Source organism: Rhea pennata, chromosome 20 (assembly GCF_028389875.1).
Source record: "Rhea pennata isolate bPtePen1 chromosome 20, bPtePen1.pri, whole genome shotgun sequence".
In the NCBI taxonomy this organism is placed as follows: Eukaryota; Metazoa; Chordata; class Aves; order Rheiformes; family Rheidae; genus Rhea; species Rhea pennata.
In genome coordinates this window covers 9,569,762-9,595,278 of record NC_084682.1, presented here as the reverse complement: position 1 = coordinate 9,595,278, position 25,517 = coordinate 9,569,762, and the positions used below count along the sequence as shown (strand labels likewise).

The 25,517-nt window shown below is 46.2% G+C and overlaps 1 protein-coding gene across 1 annotated transcript in view; it reads left to right on the top strand.

Annotated features, from left to right (window-relative positions):
• CASTOR2 (cytosolic arginine sensor for mTORC1 subunit 2) overlaps positions 1-25,517 on the top strand; it is a 109,123-nt gene that overhangs the window by 36,959 nt on the left and 46,647 nt on the right. Inside the window, exon 2 of the mRNA XM_062592862.1 lies at positions 23,391-23,461. Coding sequence (XP_062448846.1) covers positions 23,391-23,461 — 71 coding nt within the window. The remainder of the gene's footprint in view (positions 1-23,390; positions 23,462-25,517) is intronic.

The window sequence follows — 25,517 nt, the reverse complement described above, 5'->3', positions numbered from 1 at the left end:
AAAACCATGCAAATTGGGCAGCTAGGAGCAGCAACAAATTACTGCAATTTGATGAAAACATTACGGAGCATTGCTCAGGCACTAGTGTAAAGGTTAGCGAGTATCAGCTGCAGAAAGCAATTCCTGAGGTGTTGATACAAGAGGGAGTCTGGATGCACCGGGGACAGTAAGGTGCCAGATTAACCGCATTTCTTTGTATCTGCTTCTTCTTTAATAATACACCAGAGCTTTGCTGCTTCCGTGTACCTTACCTCCATGAAAGCATCTGATGCCTTTTTTTCAAAAGAAAAAAAGAAAAAAAATGTTTACATGTGGTCTTGCCTTTGGTTTCATAACAAAAGGAGTTTAACGCGGTGACGTGGAGGGACAGTACTTGGCCCAAACTGTGGGCTTCTGACCTGTGTCCCTTCTCTTGCTTCTTTTTCTAGCTGCAAAGGCAGCTGCTGTTATTTAAGTGGGTATTAATATCGGAAGCACGCCTGGAAACATCTGATAAGTTGCTTTGCTCTCTTGATAAGAGGGCAAGGCAGAGAAAAACAGAGCTCGGTGTAAGGTTTATTAGATGGCAGAGCACGTTTAATCTTCCCACCCCACATGCTCGAGCCAAAATTCAGCATTTGTCATCAGCAGTGTCCCCAGCAGCAGTACGAAAAACTGATTTGTCTCCGCCACAGCGGGGTGTTTTTTCCTCTTTCAGATGGCCACAATGGGTCGTTTGTTCTTTCTCCTTGGGCAGCTGAATAATATGTGCGCGAACCCACCTCCCGCCGCCTTCAAAATTCATGAAGAGTCGGCAAGTTGCACAGCTACGCGCCCTGACAGCGCGGTGGCATGCTGTCGGCGCTAATATTCGTTAATACGCGGTGGCAGCTGCTGGTACTTCGAAGTGAAGTGTGCTGCAATTCCTGATACAATGACAGATGAACGTGAAGAAGCTGCAGCTCAGGGGGCAGGGGCAGGTACGCTGGGAGCACGTACAGAGGTGCGTGCGTGCCCACTGCCGAACGCTTCCGCCCATCTCACTGCCCCGTGCCTTGGCAGTTCGGGGCACTTTTTTTAATGAATTTTAAGGATGGTTGCAGTCTTCGGAAGGAGTGAGGTAAGATCCCGAATAGATGGATTGTCATAAACCCCTACTCAAGTAGCAGTAATAGCAGAAGGCATAATGTCTTACCCCCGATTGCGTTACGTTTTCTGCTTTCTGGCTTTTCACCGCGTTTTTAATGTTTTTCCACATCTACTGAACCATCATGTGAAAAATAAAATAAATTGGCTCCCTAATGCTGGGTCAAAAGACTTTCCCTGTGAATTACTAGTAAGCTCTGAGGATACTCAAGAGGTTGGAGTGCTTCCCCCCCCTGCCGATTTACGTGGGAATAAGTAGGGCGAAGAGGAGTTTTGACAGCCAGCCAAAAACACAGCTGCCCAGCGGAGCCCTGTGTCCCGGTGCTACTGCTTCCTTAGGTTTGTCCCCTGTTTCTTGCAGGTAGGGATTAAAGCGTCCAGGCTGGTCCTGGCAGCGTGACCGCCCGCGCTCACGTACGCGGTGGTCCTTGTGCGGCCGTTTCAGTCTCCGCTCTAGCTTTCTCGGACATGTTCCTTTTATCTCGGCAGAAATTGAAGTTAGTAATTTGTCTGCTCCGGTGCTCAAGAGAAAAAGCCTTTTCAATCCCCGGCGTAAAGAAAGCCTGGAGGAGCGCGGGAGCGAGTGCTGCGTTCTCATGTTGCAGTGACCTTTTCCTAAAGCAGAGGAGCTGGCCCTTTCCCAAGGGAACTGGGCTGCCCTCAGCCTCCTGCTCTTGAGAACACACACACTTAAGCATCTTAAAAAGAAGCATCTTTTGAGGGCTTTCTTTTCTTCACTAAAACCACAGGACCTTGTGCCAGAGGACCTGGCACCTGCGTGTGCAGTTGCTTTCCCACACTTGGGCCATTGCGCTTCAGTCCAGGTTTCTGATCTTAACATCAAACTTTGCAGCTTTTGTTACAGTGATGGTCAGGAGAGGTTCTGCCTTTGGCCCTCAAAGTTGAGCTTTGAAGGGAGAAGACATTTGTTTCTGAAACTGTTTTGCAGATTTGTTGCTCAGGTGTGTGGCTTGGAACATAGAACCCACCTAAGCAAAACCGAAATAAATTTGGTTACATCAAGTAACAGAAGTACATGCTGGCTTGTGTTGACACAGCGAATTAGTCCTGCAGCTCCTTGGTGAGATAAGGGGGAAAGCACGTGCCTTGCCAAACATCTTCAGTTGGTCCCAAGCTTCCTCGTCTCGATCACTCCTTTTATTGTGTTGGTTTCCCATGCGAACGGCTGTACCTGCCGTAGCAAGGCATCTCGGCACACAGTGCCAATTGCTATATCTGCCCAAAATCCAGTGGGGTGATGGGGTAACCTAGCAGGATTGGTCCGCCACGATCAATCATGCAAGCGAGTCTCGCTGCCTCTGGTTTGCAGAACTGCCCGGGAATGGTGCAGAGGACAGTACGCTTTCTGTGGGACCTGCGTTGTCTGGATTTTATTAAAGGTCTGATTTAGATGCAAAAGGCATTAAAGAGATTAGTGAAAAACAGAGGAAGTCTGCAAGTCATTTCTGTATACATTAATGTTACTGGTATGTTTAGGCATAGTGATGCAACTGTGGATTTATATAAGAGGATATGAAGGGTGTTTATCTAGGAGAAGCAATTTCTTTTCTCAGGAAAATGGGTGAAATTTCTGCTCCCTGTCTTACCTGAAATAATTCACCACTACGGAGTGGAGTTTTGCACGGTGAACATGGGTGCCAAGAGAAAACTAGCAATACTAGATTCAGTCATGGCTTTAAATAAAAGACTAAAATATAACTGTCAGTCACCTCCGTAGCTTATATTTAGCATGTCCGTTTAAAGATCTGCAGCTTGGGCATATCCGAAACCGATGCAGAGCGGTGAATAAGAAACCGTAGCACAACTGAGCACAGGGTGATATCCCGTTTCATGTGTAGCATGAACACTTTTGGCACCACGAGCTTGGTTTGATCTTGCTTGTTGTGTCTTCTGCCTCCTACCAACCTGGGAGAGAGCTGGAGCTGTGCCGTACCCAGATTAGCGCAACATGAAAGATCTCCAATTGACTGAAGGTTTATCAAACTTCTTTAACTTTTGTGACAGCAGGGAGTGCTTAGATGGGGTTCCCCCAGCCTGTGGCTGGTGCTTGGTGGTTCAACATGTCTTACTGCCTGACACGGCCTCTAGTGAAGTCCACTCTCTTTTTACTTAGAAAAAGACCTAAGGGAATAGCATTGCATGCTTGGCCAAAGGGAGATACCCACGCTTACAGGGTGAGAACTAGGCACCATGAATGCAAAGCGGTTTAGTTCACTTTGAGGTTATTCATAAGGATTTTCAAAGGTATCAAATGGCCTGACTCCTCCTCCAGATCCCTTAAAGGAGCAGACACTGGACACCTCACAGCCTGCTCCGCTTAGCAACTTCGTATACCCCTGAAGGTCTATCTGCTTGAGTTTAATTTGGAAGTTGGATGGTAAGCAACTGTGCAATAGTGCTTGCTGTCAGTGGAGGCAGAAGCAGCTCTAGGTTGGTTTCCCCGTTACATCCCTGGCTAAAAAGCATCTTCCTCCAGTCTTGTTTCTGGAAGGTTCTTGTCAAGCCGTGTTTGCTCAATGGCTTATAACTAATATGCAATGATGAAACCTGAAATTAAGTCAACCTTGTCAGAGTAAACAGATGGCCATTTCCAAGGAGAAGATACTAAGCACTCTATGCAGGTTTTGCAGTGTGGTTAAAATCCAGGTAGCGGAAACGGCCATAAGTGAAGGCTGCATTATATTGGATTCCTGAGTCATCAGCTATTGATGCAGAAGATGCTGCTACCTACGCTTTTGTGGTGATGCTGCTAAGTAGCGTTTCCAGCCCTCTGGGCAATGACATCAAAGGATAGTGAAGATAAAAACAGACCACTGTTGACTTTGAGAGAGCGGATATATTTGTATAAGCATATGTTGATGTAACTGAAAAAATTTTAGACAGCTTTAGTGAAAGTTTGCCAGTCCTCAACCTTCAAAAATTGGTACTCAGGTGTTTCCTTTCTGTCCCAAAATCACAGAAGTGGCTTGGCACAGCAGTACTTGGAGAGCTCTTCTGAAACAGAGGCACTGCCAGGAGGGGAAGCGGGACCAGCTGGGACCCGACAGGGCAGGAAGGTTGGCTGAGCCCCTTCTTTTGCCTGTCATGGCAGCTTCCCCGAGCAAGCGCTGCTTGCTCCACCATGGGGACAAAGCCCATCTCTCACCCAGATGTCCAGGTGCCAAGTCCATGTCAGTGTAGCCTGCTGCCTTTGGGTCCAGTCTGGTTCTCTGCTAGGCACAGTCCAGGCTGGTGGCTTTGCTGTGTTTGTGGTGTCCGCTGGCGTGCTGGAAACAGCTGCTGGCTCTGGCCCACTAGGGTGATAGCTAAAGGGCTCTTCCCTTAGCTGGAGGTACCCCCCCCTAGGTTTCCCAGCCCCTTGAGTTAGCTGCAGTAAAGAAACACCAAGCTTTCCACAGGGTTTCTGAAACACCTGGGACTCTTCCCTGTGCAGCACACCCAGGCTGCCGAGGGACCGAAAGAGCAGAGCCGTGGAGCAAGCAGCGCTGGCTTCCTCTCGCTTTGTCTTCTAGCAAGACCTTCAGAGTTCAACATGACGTTAGCCCTGAGCAAAATTTTCTGTGGTTAGGCCATGCCCCTTATGGATCCTAATTAGGTTTACACTTGCATCGCAGCCTTTCACTCAGCAGTACTGCAGATGGGCTTTCCTCTGACGTCTGGCACCTGTTTGAATGAACCTTATATGAATTTTAGTACCTTTGAAATCTCCAGCTCTGTCACGTTTAACTGGATCGGTCCAAAGCTTGCAGGGGAGGGGCAGACAGACATAGGGTGATTGCATCAATCACTTTTCTCTTTAAAACTAGCCCTAAAACAGTGCTCCTTTCCCGAATCTGTAGGGCCATATGTGCCTCCCTGCACCTCCTGCGCTGTCTTTCTGCTGCTGTGGAAACTGGAGAGTGTGAAAATAAGGAGGACTTCTAACCTTAGTAAAATTTCAGTTCTCCCAGTGAGTTGCCACTCCTCTTCCACTCCAGCAGCATCAGTGCTGACAAATTCATGACTTGGCCCTGTCAACCTCCACAGCAGCACCCTGGCTCACGTCCAGTTTATCGCGCTCAGTGGCTCCCGCGCAGCTGGAGTACGGTACCATTAGGTGGGTGACCCTGGCTTGCTCTTCATCTGCCAGTGCACAGGCGGTACTTTTCCAGATGCCTTCTGGCCATCCAAGCCCTGCGCTGAGGTTAAACAGTGCGCATGTGGTTATAAGGAAGGCAGTGATTCTCAAAACATTGGCATTTCTGCGCCAGGCCTGCACATGACAGCTATGCGTGCGCGAACACACACGCCTGCCAGTCATCTTGCTGCTCCATCATGCACCAAATTCTTGATCTCTTGCTCACAGTGAATAGCACCTAAATCCACAGGTGAATTCCCTGCTTAGAGTGCAAAATACCGCTTGGACTACTTGGTGCGATAGGAATGAGAACTTTGTGCGTCAGTAGTATCGTGTTGTGGTTCGTGGAAGTAGTCTTTAGCAAAGGAGCAAAAGACAAAATGGCAAAGAACTAGCTGGCAAATAAATGAATGGTCACTTTGTTCTGTTAGATTTAGTCAGTTCTTTGACATATAAATGTATTTTTGATGGCTAGAGAACTCAGTCATTCTACATTAGGAAACTTGATTGATGTTTTCAGCAGGCCTTTATGAAGGACTATGTAAGTGGATCTTGAAATAATCTACAGGGAAAAAGGTACAATGTGGTCCAGTTTTGTTTAATACACGAGTATTCATTTTGTTAGTTTTGCTTTTGTTGGTACTTCAGGAAATTTTAATCGTACAGACTTACAAAAAGTAACTTAACCTCATCCCTCCAAAACTCCCCTTGTGTGCCATTCGTCACCCCCAAACTAACGCGTCTTGAGCCATGCCTGCATTTTAATTGCCATCCCTTTTCGAGTTGATCTCTCTTCTACTGTGACAAGATCGGAGTGGTTTAGTTGTGGGACAGGATCCTGCTCTGTTTCAGTGCTGTGGCTTACAGCTAGTGCTTGTCCCAGGCATGCTGCACCTGAAGTGCTGGGCTGCTCCTCTTCCCCAGTGGTCTCCGTACGGTCTGCGCAGCTTCCAGTCCCGATGGTGATGGGGCAGGGATGAATCGCTGCTCAACTGAGCTCGAGTAGCAGGTAGAAGCTACATGACAGCGGGGACAGAATAGACCAGAACTGTGTATCTGGGTCTGTATATCTGGATCAAATATGATAGCAAATGCTCTGGATTTGGACTACGAGGGACAGACTGGAGTCTGAGGTCTTATGTGACATTTAGGTACGTTAACGTATTACTGTGAACTGGAATAACATAGAAGAATCTAGGGTTGGAAACTGGGCACGCTGTCATAGCCATGGAGAAAGTTGTTTTGCTCGAATCCTTCCAGTGGGATTTGAATGTTGGCACTGAGGGAAGAAAAGCTTGTGCAATAACCGGTGGGCTTCCTAGCGCCTTCTCTGTTGTTCGCCCTCTTGATTTATAACAGCTCTAGAGACTGGAGGTTAGTTTGTGAGTGTTTCTGTTCTGTTAGCAGCTTCCACCCCCTCGCTCTTTGTCTCATCAAAAAACCCATGTTGTTTACTTACTGACATAGGTCAGCGACAGCAGAAAAAAAGTGGTGACTAAGCCAATTAATTGCTGCCAGAACAAAGCCTGTGGACCATGTCCTGAAGCACAGGCTTTTCAGTAAAGCCTTTGGGCTCAGCAGAAGTGTAGAAATTTGTACTGAAATGGAGATGTCCCTTTCCTGGACTGTCCTGCACTCTGCTCTCCCCCAGCAGTGAAGCCCCCTTCCAGGCAGTTTCCCTATAAAACCCTCGGTGCAGCATGCAGCCCTGGTTTGCAGGAGCCTCCTGCAACAGAGCCACGTTGCACAAGGCCAGATTGGGCCAGGGACCCCTGCCCTACCTCGCACCTAATCAAGTGTCGCTCCCACGTCATGCTTAAAAAAATCTACTTGATGCACGTCCTCTGCGTAGGACTGAATTTTATTCTCCAGGTGGGTGGTTGCTTTTCCAGCTTTTGCTCTGCTCATGGGGCAGCTCTGTGAGCGGGGCTGCTGCCACGCTGGTGGCTCTGCATCCCACGGGACCGTGCTGTTTCCCGATCTCCTCGCCCAGGGCCAGCAATACCTGCTGCTCATGTCCCCGGTTCGTTCTTCTGTGGAAAAACCGAAGTCTTGGCTTGAGAGCCAAGTCCAGTACATTGCCAAAGGCTGCACTCCCCGTATCCTCAGCATAGGTTAAAAGCGTTCCTTAACTAGGACGAGCTGTTTATTCTGCTAGTGTCCTTGCTGGAAGAGCACTAAATGTTCAGACCTGTCTGGGCTGTGTGAGGCCAGAGAGAATTACTGCTTTTGTGCTTTGTCCTGCAAAGCCCAGATGCAATAAAAGCAGATATCGATACCGACTTTCTTTAGAAAGTGCTTTGGGGTCTACTTGTGAAAAGCAGCAAATAGGAGCCAGGTGGAATTGCTTCTTTCCAAGAGGCTTTTCATCTTTTGTTCCTGGAAGATGGTAATTTAGCGATTCCTTATCAGTCCTCTTGTGAGCTAGCGGTAATCGCTAGTTTTTATTCCACTTGTGATTGTCTTAGTTCAGTATTGTATTTGGTTTTATATCTTCTTGGAGGATGTTTTCTGTGACCTGAATGCATTTTTAGCAGAAGGCTTTCTGATGGTGCTAATCCCAGGTATTTACTGGCTCTGGAGAACGGAGAGTTGTGTTATGTGGGTCAGGCAATGAGCTCTCATTGATATGTTTGCACCTTATTTCATACTACCCTAAGTTCAGGGTTGTGTCTCACCCTAAGATGTGGGGAGGAGTGAGTTTGTTTGGGGGGAATGGGTTTGGGGGGTTCTTTGTTTTTGATCATTTACTTAATTTTGGTTCCTTAGCAGACCAGGCTTTTTGTTAGACTTCTCAGGATGCCTAAAGCAAAATTCAGTACCCAGATGAACCAACAAGCCCCTGTCGCAGGATCATGCTTGGAAGCATTATGAAACACGATTGGCAAAAAGCATTTGCACAGACGATGAGTGAGAAACCTTGTCTGTATCCCTAAAGTGGGTTTTAAATCCTGACTTGAGTGGAAACAGGTAGTTAATATACCTCAAATGCATCCCTGAGTTGACAGGACTATGCAGATCTCAAGAGGCTGCGAGATCTATAGATTTATCTGTTCTACACAGATTTGTCATCCTGGCATTTTATAGTCCTGAAATACTTGATTTAAAAAAAAAAGAAGAAGAAGAAGAAGAAACCCTACAAGTGGCTCAGTAAGGTTTGGTGAAGCCCCGCTGCAGGGTACGCCCCAGCCCCAGGCCACGCGAGGTGGCCAGCCTGTCCTGGAGCTGGGGACAAGCAAGCCTCCATCTGCAGCCTCCTTCCGGGGGTCTCTGAACGCTTTGCAGTCCCCTGAACGCACTGTGCCTTGTTTGCTTTCCAAGTTAGGGGCTGTTAAGGCATGAGCAGAGGCAGAGCAGTTAACCGTCCTGCTCTGGGCGCTTGCACCGGTCATGATTTGCCATTGTGTCCTAGGTGCCCTGGCACCTCCTTGCAGCCCATCTTACTTTTTTGGGTCATCTGATGATTTAAACTTCCTTGATGAAAGGTAAAAGCAACATCTGACCATGTGATCTTCTGCTACATCCACTTGATCCGTTATGGTTGGAAGGAAGGAAGAAGCCAGGAATATTCCTCTGTAGCTGCCAGGGGTGAAGGAGATACTGCTCCTGCCCCGTCTTACCCTTGTTCAGTTTTGGTGAGTCTCAACACAAGCACACAGAAGAAAATCCAGGGCTGTTGCTCATTATTTTCTCATGCTTGGAGGTGTCTTGTAATGATCCTTGTATTGTTCTGAGAGCATTTATTCTTCTCCAGACTCTTAAGAGGGAGTTTGTTTTTTTTTTTCCCAGCTAGTCTGAGTGATTTCACAATTTTCATTTTTTTGTAAGTCTTTGACAGCTGTTATTTTGCTGCTTTAATTTTTTAATCTATTTTAATACTTATCCTGTACGGTACTTGGTGAGGACAGGACACAGACGATTACAGCCTGTTGAATTTTCATAAGGCCTAGCCGTTTGGCAATCTTTGGTCAGCTGCTTCCAGAGAACATGTTTATGGGCTCTGCCAGTTACTAAAGCAGCTACTCTTTCCTTTGCTCTTCCTCCCCTTCTCCACGGGGAAGCAGGGAATGAACAATGCAGAAAAACATCAGCTGAAATGGCGATTTGAATTTCATGTGAAGTGCTATTTGAAATGTTTCTGCACTCCAGTTCATCTATGTTTTAAAGCAAAGAGGGTAGGGCAGAGGATAAGCTGTTAGTTAAAGCTTTAAGACCTGCCTGGAGCACCACGTGTCCTTTCACTTCCAGAAGGCCCTTCCAAGCTGAGAGGATTGGAAGTGGAAAGCTGGTTTTTGTGCCCTCGGGCTGTTACTTAGAACTACTGAAACTTCTTCCTGTGTCTGCTTGTGCAAAGGTTTTCCCAGCGTGTTAACTGTATTTGTTCCCATGGACTTTAAATGCCCGTTTAAAACACGTGCGGACCACTGCCATTTAAATGCTTTTCAGACTGGCTGAGATAACGGCTAGCATTGCTCGATGATAGCTGAAACCTCTGAACTATTAATAAAATGCCATTTTTTTTCCTCCTTTTTCACCAGGACATATCTTTTTGTTAAAAAAAAAAAAAAAAAAAAAAAAAAAAAAAACCTACAAAATTAGTAACCGTGAGAGCTATGCAAGAAGAGGATATTTCTTGAGCTTGGAAGTCTGGCTTTGTGATACAGGATTTGGAACATGGATTTACCCTGGTACATTCTCCTGGCTCCTGGAAGCCAGAAGCATGAGAGATTTCCTAAACGGAAAGTCTCATCTGGGCCCCAGTATTCATCAGTGAGCACTGAATCCTTGAATCCATCTCTTCCCTTTGTGTTTTGGCTTCTGCGTTTTTGTCTGGCCATCCTTCTCGCGCACGCGGTCATGTGCGGTTTCATGTGGAGAACTGTGCTGTCGGGTGGCTTGACTGAATTCCCCCCCTTCGCACACCGTGAGACAGTGAATAATTCCTTCATCATCTCGTTCATAATAAACTTCTCCCATAATCTTGTACTGAGCCATCACTTCTTGAAGCTCAACGGTCCTGGGTCCACACCTTGGATCCATCATGTTCCCCTTCTCTGTGTTACTTTTTATTCAATTCCAGCCCGTTTGCTAGCCTAGGGACGGTCAGAACTTCGTGAAATGCTTGACAGCTGGGTGTAAGCCCGGTTTGCGCAGTGGGATGACGAGGTGTTATGCCTGTTCTCGCCTCCCTGCCTGGTTGCTCCTGACGTCCTCTCAGCCTCTTTGGCAGCCCCTGACCATTTCAGAGGGCAGCCCATGGTGATGCCAGTCTCCTTCCTGTGTGGTGATAGCCCTTTTAAAGCCTGTCATTATTCATTCAGAATTAAGATTATTTTTTCCCCCATATGGATAATCTGCATTTATTGACTTTGAATTTCACCTGTCACCTTATTACTCAGTCACGAGGCAGTGTAAGATCTTGAGGTGGAGAAGGAGTTTATGGATCCTTGGCGGCAGGCAGGTGGGCTGAAGAGCCTTACAGAACAGTTTCTCTGCTGAGTTTTTTCACGTCAGTTGGGTTAATGCTCCCTAGAAATGTCTGAGCCTCGTTGCGCTAGGTGCTGTGCAGAGGGTAGGAGAGAGTACTGGTCCCGAAAATTTGAGACTATCAAAAAACAAATGATACGAAGGCACCACAGGTACCGAAAGTTGATTTTCCCCAGAAATTGTGCCACCTGGTAAAGCAGCCAGGGTAGAGAGAGAGTGAGCGCTTCCATGGATTTCTGGGGTGCGGAATCTGCTCCAGTTTGTGCTTTGAGCTCAGTTTGAAACATCGTGGGCTGCAGGGATCAGACACGGGAGCAGGGAGGCCAGGTCTGCTGGAGTGGCTATAACATCCCATCAGGAGCGATTCACGGAGATGGCTCCGGGATTGTGGGAAATTAGCCAAAACCCCATTTCCGTCCCACACAGTGACCCACTCTGCAGAATCCACTTCCCCAGCAGCTCTGGCTTTTGCTTGGGTCGTTGGTCTGATGGATGTATTTAAGTGGTGATACTCAACAAGAACTTCAATCTGCATCCGTACTCGCTCGTTGAATAATTTCTCATGTTTGTTTTAGTGCTGGTAGGCTCTAAGAGAAATCTGATACTACCTTTGCCATTGGCTCTTCCTTCCCAGCCTGAAGAGACTGATTTAGAGAAAAACATTTTGGAAAAACATTTTTAAAAATAATGCTGGCTGACATTTGGAAGGCTGAAACTCTGTGGGTTGTCAGTATTGACTTATTTTAAAAAATAAAATTATTGAAATGTGTTTTGCCCCTTTGCTTGTATTTATAGGAATCATCATGTGAAGACCAGCTTCTTCTGGCTTCGTTTGCCGAGTGGCCTGTCCTGGCCCTCCGAGAGCTGCAAGTTTAGCAAAAACCCAAACCTCAGTTCATGGAAAGGTGGCCGCTGCTACATCCACACCACTATCTTGGGCATGATACCTCCGCTTTGGAGGAACGTGACCAGGTGTGTCGTAGCACTCCTAGAGAATCAAAACCCACCTCTGTGCTCAAGGGAAAGTCAACAGACGTATTTATCTATGTATTTATTTATATATGTGTGAGCATATATATATATAATTTTCTCATTCAGGCTCGACAATGGCTCTTGAATTGTTAACGAACGCTAAATTTAGGTTTGATTCGCAGGCCGTGCTCCCCGTTGGATGGAGTTGACGCGGGCTTTTGGCCAGGCTCGCAAATGGGAGCTGGTAGAGGCTGATGAGGACTGAAATGTGCTTCTCCTGCCGCTGCGCCTCGGCGGCGGGTGGCTTTGCCTCTCCTCCCCCTCAATCCCCCTGCCACACATGTTCTCAATTACTGTCTGCGCTGAAGCTGCAAACAGTGCTTGTACATCTCGCTTTCTATATTGAGCCCTGGAAATATATTTTAGTAATTTGTGAGAGAACTATTATGTCCCATGCTGGGAAAATTGTGTTTATGGTTCCTGCAGGGAAACAAGTTCATCAATTCCAGTCCACAACAGTCTTGCTGTTTCTTCTTCCTTCCTTTGTATCTTGGAGCAATATCACAAGAACCTCTCGCCCCTGTTGGGTTGAGCCTGCGTTTCTCCCATCTTTGAAATAAGAAGCACATGCTCTGCAGTCTGTGTTTTTCAGCATTGTCTGCACAATAATCATTGGGTTTGGGCTGAACACAATAATAGCTCCTATGTAACGTAGGTATTCGGTTTTGGATGTGCAGTAGCGTTCCAGCTAGGAAAACTCAATTGCATTTTATTGCTGTAGGATTGCAAAGTCAAAATCCTGTAGCAGAGGATATTAAAGGAGTAATAGAAGAGAGATTCAAACTTGCCAGGACTGATGTACGTTGCCTGACTTGGAAGGAAAGAGGAAGGGGGGCTTTCTTTACTCAGTGTTTGCGTTGTCCTTATGGGATAATCCTCCTGGATTTAGCCCATAAAATGCATTCAGATGCCTTCGTACATTAAATCATGCATTGTTTTCAACTATAAACCTCAGGTCCCACACCCACATCTGCAACATGTTTTTCAGTTTGGTTTCTGATTTGTAGAAGATAATTTTGTGGTTAAGGAAAAGTCTTTCTTTCTCCACCTCTCTTTTCCTTGTGCTGCAAGTAAGCTCAGCTTTGACGGTAAAGGCTCAGTCAGGGATACTGTTGCTAGTGTAAAGTTTTTAAAGCATAGTTACCTTCTGCTTAAATAAATGATGGAGTATTTCAAGTGGAAAGAATTGCCTGTGCATCTCTTGTGTGGATAAGTTGGCTCTCAACAGATGGACTTTTGAGAATTTTGGCTGGCTGAGAGAGCAAAGAGAGAAGAGGAAAAGGTGTGTCTGAATCAATTGGTTAATTGTTAGATAATAACGAATCCTTTTCCAGTGCACACAAACACGGTTTCCTTTTCAGCTTCCCCTTCAGAGAGTTCATTACAGCATTCTTTCCCAGAGCAAAGAGTTTTTGTCATTTTGATGTAAACATTCATTGACCCTCTATGGAGATTTGAAAAATGACTTCCCAGTCGTTAACAGTGATAAGACTGTAAACAATATTGTTAAAGACCCTTTGGGGAGAATATTAAGCCAAAAGGAACAAATTAAAGGACTTGAATAAAAAGGTGATGTGCAATTTTAGTCATCCTTGGAGAAGGAAATGAGCACAGGCAGCACTGAACATGTTTTAGCTTTGCAAATAATTTTATGATTTCTGTAAGATCTGGGATTCAAACATTCTGCTATTGCTCCTTTGGTTTGTTTGGGATATTCTGGTTTAAAAAGTGAAGCTGGAGGAATAACAACAATAAAACGTGAGCAGAGGGATGCCCAAGCTGCTTATTTAGTCCCCATTAGTAGAATAAATGAGAATATGACAAGGTTTGGTTCGGTTTTATATCCCCATATTTTTCAGCAGGGATGGTTTTAGACCTGGTTTACAAATGGAAACTGAGTCATAAGCAGGCCCATAGGAATAGTACAGAGCAAGGTGTTGAATTCAAGGCTCTGGAGGTAATAACATAACTCTGGCTGTTGTGGATTTTATGTTGTTTTTTTTTATCGGATGAGTTTCTTGCCTCATTTTCCAATTTGTAAATCCAAAAGTGTTGCAGTCAAAATTAGTGGACTGAACTGATTCCTGGTGTAATTCATAGTTTTGCCTAGAGGGAAGAGAGCTTTCCCTGCTCCCATGTAGGCATAGGGCAGCAGCAATGCCTGCAGTCTCTACTGAGGTCTTCCTAGCACATGGTCTTCTGCAGTTGAAGTTCATTACAGGGCTCTTGCATAGGAGGCTATAAGGTGAGTGTTTCCAGGAGCATTAGGGGGCTAAAGGTCTGGTTTCATCAGTGCCTTCAAGGTTTGTGGCTGAGTTCTGTAACCCAGCCAGTGCATTTCTGTCCTGCCTTCTCCGCAGACAGGACTGATCCCACCTCACCTGGCTGCAGCGTGAAAGTGCAGTCGGCTCCAGGGAATTTCGCTTCTAAGCCAGGATCTGGTTGTGTGTTCGCAGCCTGGTCTGTGATTGTCCTCATGGAGGTTGGTGGCAATGGCTGGAGGAGTGTGTTATCTAAGGCTGCTTTATCTTCTGACCACTTCTGTTACTGCTCTCACATCTCACAGGTCTGAGGGTGGTGACACCTTTCTTAATGCTACTAGTGGCTTAGTCCCTTCTCACAGGTTTTCCTAATAAGTTCCTTTGGAGGGAGATGGGATGAGGAAGATATGTTTAGATACAGGTATTAACAGGGGGAATGTACCCCTCTGGGGTATGTAGAGGCAGAAGGACCCTCTGGCAGTTTTCTGTTATGCTTAACAGCCCTGGGGTGCTGCTGAGAAGTGTCATCTTTATTCCTCCTGCACTTTTCCACCCTCTCCCATCAACTGGAGCTCGGGGATGCATGCAGCACAGCTTGCCTCCACTCAGGTTAGCAGAAAATGTCCTTGGTGTGGCAGAGAGGAGTTTTCTGGTGGATCATCAAGCTAATCCAACTAACCACGATGGAAAAGAAGTTGCAGGGCTGCACAGCTGGGGGCACAGGATCGCACCTTGTCGCGGCGATGGCTGCGGTGGAGGAGCCTGGGGCAGGCAGCACCGCTGTTGCCATGCTGGGCTCTTGGCATTGCGGATGTTGGCAAAGCAACGCCACCTTGCAGTGGGCAGAGACGTTAGGCTGGCATGGTGAGCCACCTGTGCCATGGCTCACCTTCCTCCTCAGCGTGGTTTGTAGTTGGTTTTTATCTAGTGTCAGGCCTCCTGGTATTTCATTTTGACATTGAAGAGTTGATGAGTAACTTTGAGCAGTCTCTGGGCTTTGTGGACCTGCCAGTCTCCCTGGTGGCCCTCAACAGCCTGGCACCACCTGCAGCAGGAGCTACAAAACCCGACGCAGTCCCTACGGTGACAAGCTCAATGCAAACGGAGCGAGGGGACTGTAACGGGAATTTAGTGTGGTACAGAGGCCTACTACTGCAGCTCTTCCACATAATAGTGCTAAAGGCAGATTTCTATAAAAGAAAAATATCCTCTGCTTTTGCCCTTTGCCTGTTTTGTATTGAATGAAGCTACTGTCAGGGTAGGTGAAAGTCAGAAGAGTTGCGAAGTGAGTTGGAGCAAACCACTAACTGTGGGATGTTCAGTGAATTGCACAGACAGAAAAAAAAAAAACACATTTCTATGGCTTCTTTTAAATCAATTGGAAAACCACGTTAATAATTCCTTGGGCTTTTTTGGTTAGATTTCTGTGAATGTTACAAGCTTATTGTTTTTTTTTTTTGAGGGGGGGGGTTCTGCCTAAATTCAAATTTGCAATAAAATGGCTTTCCTGAAAGTTGACTTTTCTAGTTGAGTTTCTGTAACATGATGCAGGCCAGGCAGTGGTGATGACTTGGGGAGGAAGATTTATTCCTCTGTGTTTTGAGTGTTAAAAATCTACTTTCTTTGTACAGTTTGTCCTTTGGGGAATATAACTATAGAGTCTTTAGTGATCCAAAACTGACTCTGGGGCAAGCCCCTTCCATTCCTGGAGCCTGCAACTGGGTTTTGTGTTTATGTCCCAATAACTAGAAAGAGGTAAACTTATGCAGATGGGATGCACTAAGCTGTTTTGGCTTAAATTCACTTAATAGTGCACATAGAGCTCCTGAAGTCCCAAACAGAGACACGGACAAGCCAAGGGAGGCTCCTCCTGGTGCTTCAGAGGTACCAGCCATGGCTTGTGTTAGGGGGAAAAAGCAGATCTGAGAGTGCAGATACTGAGATCAGGGACTAGGAGAGCCCACCAGCAAAAGCTCTGTTTAATTCAGGTGTTTTAAGCCAAAAAAATGTGACAATGATACCCTGACTGCACTTCTAGATCCCCACTGAAAGCCCAGCACGATGCCAGTGACCCAAATGTTTCCCAGGTAAAAGCATGCATCGTCCTAACGTGACCTAGTCCTGCGGGAGCCGAGGAAGGCTGTGTGCTTGCGTGGGCGCTTGTTTTAAAAGGACAAAGGCTGTGGGCATTTGGGCCTTGCAATGGAAACGATGCTTGTTGAGGCGCTTCCTTGGTTTTGGTGAGCCCAGCTTGGATTGCTGAACGTGTATTACACAAAAAATCAGAAATCAGTTGCGGTAAGCAAGAGCACTTCTGGCTCTCCGGTTCCCTGCAAGCAGTTGAGCTGATGTTTCTCATCCAGTCAAAGGGACCAAGTTCCTTTGACTCATAGCTCACCCGGTTTGCGTTTGCTCGTGCACTGATGAATTTGGCTCACAGTTATTGCCCAAAGACAGGAGGAGAAGGCTAATACCTTGCAGGTGGTGTTTAGCAGTAGCCCTCCGAGCCTGAGCGTGGCAGAAGATGCATGCCCCTGTGGTTCTCCGCCGTCCCCAGCAGTTCGAGCACAGAGAGATGGCTGCTTTCAAGCAGCCCGAGGAGGCAGCTACTCCCATCAGCTGCCTAAACTTTTACCCCTAACGAATCTAGAAAGTTCAAATAGTAGCTGGGAAAGCGACCACGAACTAAACGCGTCCCTGCCCTCCAGCCCTTGGTCCTGAGTTACGGCAGTCCCCGCTCGCGTAGGTGATAAGTGAGTTGTGCCGGAGGGGGGAAGCCAGACGACCGCAGAGGGGAGAGCCGGGGCTGGCCGCGGAACTGCTGAACTCGCTCCGAGAGCAGAATCGGGAGCACGTGGCAGAGCGGACTGGTGCGGCAGCCGTCCGTGTGGCAGCTGTGAAATGCGAGACGGTTTCAGAGACCTGGAAAAAAAAACCTGGCAGTGGAATCCAACAGGCGCATATACCTATCAAAATGCATTATTTTTATATTATACTTTTACTTTTACGATTAGTTGAAAAAAATGTGTTCCTGACCGCAGCTCTGACCAATGACAGCTGAATTCCTCCTGCTCCCTTGTCAGCCGCTTCACTGCGATAAAGGAACGTTTCCCAACCATAAGGCATTAGGCAGTGGAGGTTTCTTATGGGATTTGAGGGGACCGGTTGTGTCAAAATGAGATAGTCTTCCATGAAATGTTTGTTGTTGACGTGGTCTTTTTTTAAATTTCAATTAAAACTAAAAGCTGCTTTTGTCTCTTCTTGGGAAGCAAGGAGAGGAAGAAGACAAAAAGAGATGAAAGAAGTAGAGGTAAAGTAACCTCATTTTTTTGATTATTTTTTCCAGGTTATCTGAGTAAAATTGATATTAAGTTGTTACAGCTCTTTTAAAATACGCTATTTTTAAAAAAACCAAGAGGTTCTTCCCTCTCTGAGCACCAGGCAGGCCCTTCAGATGCACTGTATCTGCCAAATTCTGTGTGCACCAGAAACCAGCACTGTTAATAGCCAGGAAGAAGCTAAAAGCTGAAGGCTGAGGTCCTGCGGTTGTGCGAAGTGGGTCACAGCATGGGTGCAGAGCCAGCCCAGGCTCCCGTCCTTCTGCTTTGCACCCTTTCCCTTGAGATTGATGATGAGGCACCTTCCAAACTTGAGTCTCAAAGAGCAAATGAGCCATTTGGAGGTAGCTGGGTGACTTCTCCCAGAGCAAGGAAGGAAGGATCCCTGCCAGGCGCCTGGCGCGTGCGCCATCTGGACACCAGCCAGCACAGCGAAGCGCAGATCCAGGGTTTTGATTCAGCCCCATCCCCTAATATAGATGGTGAATGGTGACATTCCCAGTAAAAATCACCCAGCAGAGCTCACTTGAAATAATTTATGACCCAAGAAGAAAAATGTGTGCTAAGAATAACTTTTAATTACATCAGGTCAGTAAATTATCCTGCAGATTCACGCCCAGGATGAGCCTTGGGTGCAGGGGATGTGTTAGCTTCAGCATGTCCGCACCTCAGATGATTTGCTTGTGAACCGTTCTTGAGTTTAGGAAAACATCTCTATATTTAGCTACTTCAGCAGACAAATAACAGATGAGCACAGTAATACTTGTGTAGTCTTAAAGTGTGTTTACATTTCCTGCAGTGCATCTCCGCTCAGCTCCGCAGGCTCCTTGCCTGTTGGCATCGTGCTGGGACGGGAGAGCAGCGCCTTTCATGTTCGTTGGATTGGGGCAGCTTCACGGGAGAGAGCTGCACTCAGGCGGACCTCAGACCTCCTCATCTCCCTTGCCCAGTTTCCTTCAGTGAGATCAGCTTTCTGCTCAATTCTAGCATCTAACATGCTTTCACTTCCTCACTTGATGTATTCTTTTACTACTTACTCCAGCGTACTTTGGCTTCTCTCTTTACATTTGGCAAGAGTAGATTTCTATGCATCAGTAGGGATGAACAGATTTTTTTACAGAATATTCTTAAACATGATGGTGGAAATCTGTTGAAGGGGAAAAGAAAGCCCCAGCCAAGTAGCAAGTTACTTTCTAGTTGTTTTTTCAGGAAGTGTTTTTAAAAAAAGAAATGCTGTCATGGCAAATGAAGGAAAATTTCAGTTGAGTACCCCAAGGAATAGTTTTAGAAAGCAATACTGCAAACATTAGGCTTTGACTGGTGAAAGCATCCTGACTTGGGTTTTGCTAGTCATATAAAATAAACTCCAAGTGTGTGTTTATAGAACCAAAAACATTTTGCCTGCGGTTATGTTGCAAGATAGCTCTTGAATACTGTACCTTTGTTAAATCAGCAGCTTGGGAAGTCTGGATTGACCATGTCTGGCTCTAGAAAAGTGGGAATTGTATCAGAATCGCTGGCTGGTATCGTTCCAAGCTGCTGCTAATCTTCCCTTCCTTTGCAGCAGTGGTTGGACTTGCATGGGCTCTTGCAGTCCGGACCACAGGGAACTGTTTTGAAGAAGACTCAAATTGCAGTTTGGTTTCAGTTTAGTGAAAGCAAGGAAGGGGGACACCCAGCCGACATTTTAGAATAATCCTTGTGTGTATTGTTGCTGAGTGTCCTGGTTTGATCAGTAAGCTGTCCTTAATAAGATCAGTGTCTTTGTGAGTGCATCCACATCTTCTGTTTATTTTTTTTAAATGGTCTGTGTTGCAGATCATCCCTTTTGCACTTGGTTTTGATTTCCGTTTCTTCACTGATGCAGATCGTTTTGCTGTTTTTCTCCTCTCGGGCATCTTAAAGCCTAAATAAAGGCTATGGTTAACTTTTCCAGCTATGCAAAAGAAGCAAGGAAAGAGGTGAACTGAAGTTCCCCCTGTTTAACTGTCCACAGTGCAGTCTGTGGCTTAGACTATCATTATTATTATAAATTAGAGAAGACCATCAGGCTTATCATATTAGAAGTTTTGGCACAGCACAGGCTGCAGGACTTTCCTGAATTAATGTCTGTTCATGAATACTTGCTTTCCTTGGCCACAAATCTGTTAGTTTTGCTCCGCATTGTTTTTGAAAATGATTAACCTTCTGTAATGAGCCGAACTCCGCTATCACAGTGACGCTTCAGGCAGTCCCTGACCGTGTTTGCTAACGTCTCCGGCTCGGATCCGAGCCCGGCTAATGACTGGAAGGAATGCTCCTGCTGTCCTTTGACCGGTCCCGGCAGCGCCGTGACATCTTCGCTGTTTCCCTTGGTAGGGCTGGAACCGGGGGGCGGGAGGGTTGTTGAAACAGCTCGTCTGAGCAATGCTCCTTTTCGCGGCGTCGCAGCCTGCTGACACCGCGCTGCAGAAGTAACTTACGGCAAGCAAGATGAAGCCACCACCTGCGGATCTGAGCGTCGAGGGGAAAGTGAACCGACCCCTATCGCGAGGGGCTTTGCTTCGTCTCCGGAGTTCAGCTAAGCTGTGTTTTCTTCCTCGCTCTTGCCAAAAAGATGGCAAAGTGTTTTGGCTAACAAACAAATATGCTGTTTAGAAAACACCAGTCACTTCACTGTTTGTAATTTTTGGTGCCATTTGACTGCATAGTCTTGTAATTAGATGGTGTAAAGTATTTAACATGTTACACAAATATGTCAAAATGCATTAACAGCACAAGTGTTCCTTACTGCTTTCCTAAATACATTTCACAATATGTCGCGCTAGAATCCACCTCTTGTCATTATTTGTAAAACTGCGAAGAAGTTAAGATCAGCACGAATGAGATGATTAGCATTAGACTGTCTTTCTTTACTAAGAATATATATTACCATGATAATGTACAGAGTGAGGCATACAAATCCCTTCTCATCTAAAATGAGAAGACAGCCTGGAATAAAACCCAACAAATTATGTTTTTCATCCTCACTCAGATCAGCTTTCTGATTTAGTGTTGCTGCTTAATTCCCCTTCAGAGCAACGGCTTCTTTGCAGACTTTTGGGTTACCTCCAGACTTTGCGTTTGAATGCCTTCTAGTCGTTATGTTTCTCTGAAGCGCCAGGCCATGGTTGTGAGGGGTGGGGAGAGGCTGGTCACCCACCTGCTTCTGGGAAGGACCTTTTCCAGGGGACAAACAGCTTTGCAACTCTTCACTCTGCCTAGGCAACAATTAACTAAGTGGTTTCCTTACAAATGAGAAGACAGGAGTTGTGGTTTCCTTAAAGACCATCATTTGTGCAGAATTTTCAGTTGACCCCCAGCAGTATTCCTGCAAGCATGTGCTCTGAGTGTGACCCTGAACCAGTGGAAGTTGCATTAATTCCAGTGTTATCACCGCTGTGATCTAGACAGGTCTGGGGAGCAAACGTCTCCAGGAGACATTCCTGGGGCAGACCTGTGAGCGAGGCTAAGCAGGAGGCTTTTCTGCCTGCTTTCTCCTCCTGTGGAGACTTACGTGCTGTTTGCAAACTGAAATGATGCTGTTGCTGCATCCTACGCGTGCTTTCCTGCTCTGTGCAAGCTCCGGTATTACTTCCATACCAGCGTAAGCTTTGCAGTTTCAAAGATCTAATCTAATAATAGATTGGTCTACATTTGCTGTGTTGCCAGAAAAAGACATATGCTGTCAGGCAGTCGAAGTCAGCAACAGTGCTGAAGTGGAAATGTGCTGAAATACGAAGAAGGCAGAAATCCAGAAGAATCTATCTGAGGTTTGGCTATTAGGGAACTAAAAATATTTTCTTCCTATATATATGCTTTCTGCGCATACTTAGAGAAGCACCATTTGCTTGATGTCTCAGACCTATTAAAGGGCAATTCCTTTCCTTTGTTGGCTTCAGTGTGAGAACAGAAGATGCTGTTGGCGTGCAGCTTTCCAGAACTGCTGTAAGGGGGAAGAGAAATACTTGGAGCTGCTTGAATGGAAGGGGCAATGTATAGGTTAGCACAGGAGAGCAATACAGTTTGGGGGTTCCTCCTGTCGCTGGTGGTTCAAGACATACAACTCTTCAGTTGTGCTCGCCGTGGCAGTAGATTCGTGTGTATTTATGCTGAGGCACAAGTTTTAGGACTTGGGCTTGATTTCTGTTAGTATACGATGGTAAGAAAAAAAATTCAATGTAGTATTTTATTGCATAAACACTTGCAATTCAGATTCTTCTTTTTTATCTTTTTCCCTGTGAAAAATGCAACATGGGCTTGAACTGAGTGAATGTATTCCCCAAGAAGCACTGTCTCTTCTGTGCTGGTGAAAAGACTTTGTGTTTAAATTCAGATGGCTGTATGCTGCTGACCTTTTCCAGAATGGCAGTGAGGAGGGGATTGGGCTTTGTGCTGATATATGAAGATGTGAGGTTTTGACATGCTTTCTGAGCCAGCAATTATGGGATTTCGTCAGTACATATCCCTTAAATATCATCACTTTTAGATGTGCGCTAAGAAAATGGCATCTGACACGTTCATACTCTTTTTGCTGGGTCAATGTGTGCAAACAGATGTGTATTACAGTTCTGGAACAAAATTTCTCCGTAAATGCCATCACAGATCAGGAAAGCTGGATTTTTAATATTAATGTTTCCTCCTTTAAGACCACTAGTTTCTCTCCAGTCAGCATCCCTCAATCAGTATGTGTGAGTAGGAAAGCTGCTGGTAGCAAAAACTTTGATTTCAGTGACTTCTCCAGGGAATTCATCCACTGAATAATAAAAGAAATACTGATATCTCCTGGGATCCTCCTGGAGCAGCATCCTTCTTTGCCCAGCATAGCTCTCCTGCTTGGGTCACCAGTCTCACAGGGACCATCCTTGTGCAGGTCAGAAGTGAGAAGGAAGAATTTGGGCTGCTACTGTTTTCTGCTTGTCTTGGCACTGTTCCTGGAGAGAGTTGAGTTAGTAAATGTGGCTGTCACAGTAGCTATTACCGATGACATAAAATAATTAAGTTGTGGTTTCTGTTGTGGTGGGGCCACTTCTGTGTTTTATGGTGATACATCTGTGCTAGGAGGGAGACTGTCATGCTTGATCGTCATGACGGATGCTCCTAGGGAAGGAGGACAACTCACTTAGGACAGGTTGTCTGGTACTTTCTATTTACGTGAAATCGTTTTGGTTACATGGCAGAACACTATTAGAGCTGCATGTTGGGTTTTTTTTGTTTTCCTGATGAGGCGACGGGGAGGGCAGCAGCCATCTCGTTTTTCTCCCCACTGTTTTTGGAGGGAAGAGCTGCACTCTTCATTCTTTTCAACATGACAAAAGAAAGCTGGAGCCAGTTTTTGGCCCAAATCTCTAATCACATGGATGTCTCTGTTTTGGATGTCTCAAGGCAGCAACATAGGTGTCTTGGTGCTCAGCAGCCCTGAGGGGAAGTTTCAGATACAGAACCTCCGCAGTGCTGAGAAGCAGTCTGGTAGGGCCTCACTTGGCCAACAATGTTGAAAGATGAGTGTGGAGCAGATATGAGGCTATAAGAGATGAAGAAGAGGACAGGTTGGCTTTGTGCTCCTGCACTTGACGTTTGCAGCATTATCTGGAGGGCAGCAGAGGGATGGGCAAGGGGAATGGGGATGCTCAGCTCCAACAGGAAAAGGCTCTGAAGCAGCAGGAACACATACTGGGTCTTCAGCAGGAAGATTGTGCTTGCAAGGCCTTGACAGGGCAAGAAGCTTTTTGGAGGGTGCTGGTGTCTTCTACAAACATGTGAAGTCTTTGGCTCTGCAGAGTACAGCAGGTCCCATGCTGTGCCTAAAAGCCCTGAGGGATATGGTACCTAATAAAAGTGATTAACCAAAGTAATAAAAATAATAAGTTTTTCACCAGGTCTGTCCATACCTTGGGCTTGTCCTGTCGACGTGGCCAGGGTTGCAGTGATGGGGTGGCCTCTGCTCAGCCCACTGGCTAATCCTGCTTTCATGCTGTTTGCCTTCACCAGGTGCAAGTTCTTCAGCCTCACAGAAACCCCAGAGGACTACACAATCATTGTGGATGAAGAGGGCTTCCTGGGTAAGTGTCAGCGTGTGCCACCTCGCTGTGCAGCCTTGGCGGGGGAGGAGGAGGAGGAGGGAAACATGTCATTTCTCATCAACATCATAAACCCAAGCATTTGTAAAACGGGTCTGTAAATACTAGCGATACAGTTGTGAAAGGTGCTTTGATCGCTTAAGCACGCTGTCTCTGCCGCTGTGCCGTACGAGGCATTTCATGCACAGAACAGGGATGGATTTTGCTGGGAGAAGAGCATGCATGAGTTTTAAAGAGCAGCTTAAGCGCACTTGAGAAAGCAAAGCTATCTGCAAGCCGTTGTACTGTCACTGCAAATCGTTCTGCTGGGCTTCATCCTCAGACCTCTGTGAGCGCCCACGTCTTGTTCCTCCAGCTCCAAGGTCTCACCAACCTCCCTCTTTAAAAGAAATCCTTAAGGATGAGTATTTTACATTGTCCTCACCCTGACAAAACACAACAGAGTTGCAAATCGGCTCCTTTGCCTTGTCACCAAAAGCCTCAATTTATCTGCCTTTCTCCCACCCCGTGCTAAGCGTGTTCTTTGTGTGCGCCTGGTGGCTGGACAGCTCTGCCTGCGCACGGCACGCGGTCCCATTGGTGCCGAGGAAAGTGCCCAGTGCGAGTTTGGGAGCTGGAGGTGCTCGGTGTCGGGTGAGTGCTGACGGAGAGAATAGTCTGGCTTTGGCAGTGGAAATAGCTTGTAATAACGTTTAGCATGTGGGGCGGCTGTGTAGCGGTGTTATTTGGGTGGTGGAATGAAGAAGTACTGTGCAGCTATTACTATTTCTGTGCTATTGCTGCTGTTTGCGGTTGGTTTCTGAAGTCTACAAAAATTTACTGTTTTGGAGAAAATTCATTAAAGTTTGAAAAAGGCAGATTTAATTCCCGAGTTAGAATTAACTGTCAAGTAGCCACTTGCGACACTGTAATACTCAATGATTGTTTTGTAATATCAAAGCCCTGAGGCAAAAATCAGAAAGTATGCCGTCTTTATTTCGTATATAGTAGAAGTTTTATAATAAGTTGGTTTGCTGAATTATTCCCCTTTCTGTTTAAGAAGTACTCATGAACATAAAGTAGAAAAAAATCATTATATTTTAGAAAATAATAAAGTTGGTGCAAACATCTTCATAAAAAAAATCACTAGGTTGAGAATAGGTGAATGGATCTTCAAAATTTGGGAATTGTTGGTTTCAGTAGGAACTGTACATCACATGTTATGATTTTTGTTTCCAAAAGAGCTCAAGTGATGTTCCTGCTTCCCAAATGTGTATCCCTTGTTGCATTTGTTCATGTGGCATGTGCGTGAAAACTTTGTTACTGTATTGGCAGCATCAGCTTTTCTATTATGGCCAGTGGCTACAGGCAATCAATTCAGATTTGGCTTTTCTGTAGGAGCAGGATACAAGGCCTGTCTCTAAAGAGCTTGGTCTGACAGAGAAGTCAGACATCAGGAGGAGAAGAGAGTTTTTGCCAAGGGTGGCAGTGCGTGGCAGATTCGCATCCTCAGAAGGGAGTCAGAGTTACTGAGCTGTGTCTTCCCCACGTATTTGCCATGACAGGGGCACACTCATCTCCAGCAGTCCCTCGATGAGTGTGATAGCCATGAGGCTGACTTCTCTGCCCTGTTGGCACAAGCCATGTTCCTCAGTTTAGGGCACTGTGGCAAGTCTGAGTTGCAAACACCGCTGTAAAGCTTCTAGCATAAGCACCCCAACCACTATTTATCTTTCAGGAAATTATTCCACATTGAAACAAAGGTAAGTTCAAATAGTTTTGCTCCTCAGTAGTACGGGGTTGCATTGCATTAGTAGCCCGTGGTTGTACTTGGAGCAAATCCCAGGTCTAGGCAAACCCCTGTCCTCGAGCAGTGGCACGGGCTGCTGTTGCCTCAGGTTATCTCTGTGAATCCGGCAGTGCTGCCACCCTTCAAAGCAGCAGCGCGCTCCGCTTGGACCTTTTGACTTCATTACCTTGGCTCTCGTATGCGCGTGAATTTACTGCTGGTAGTTACAGTACCAGCGTAGCCCCTGTTGAGCTGTGGCTTTGGCAGCAT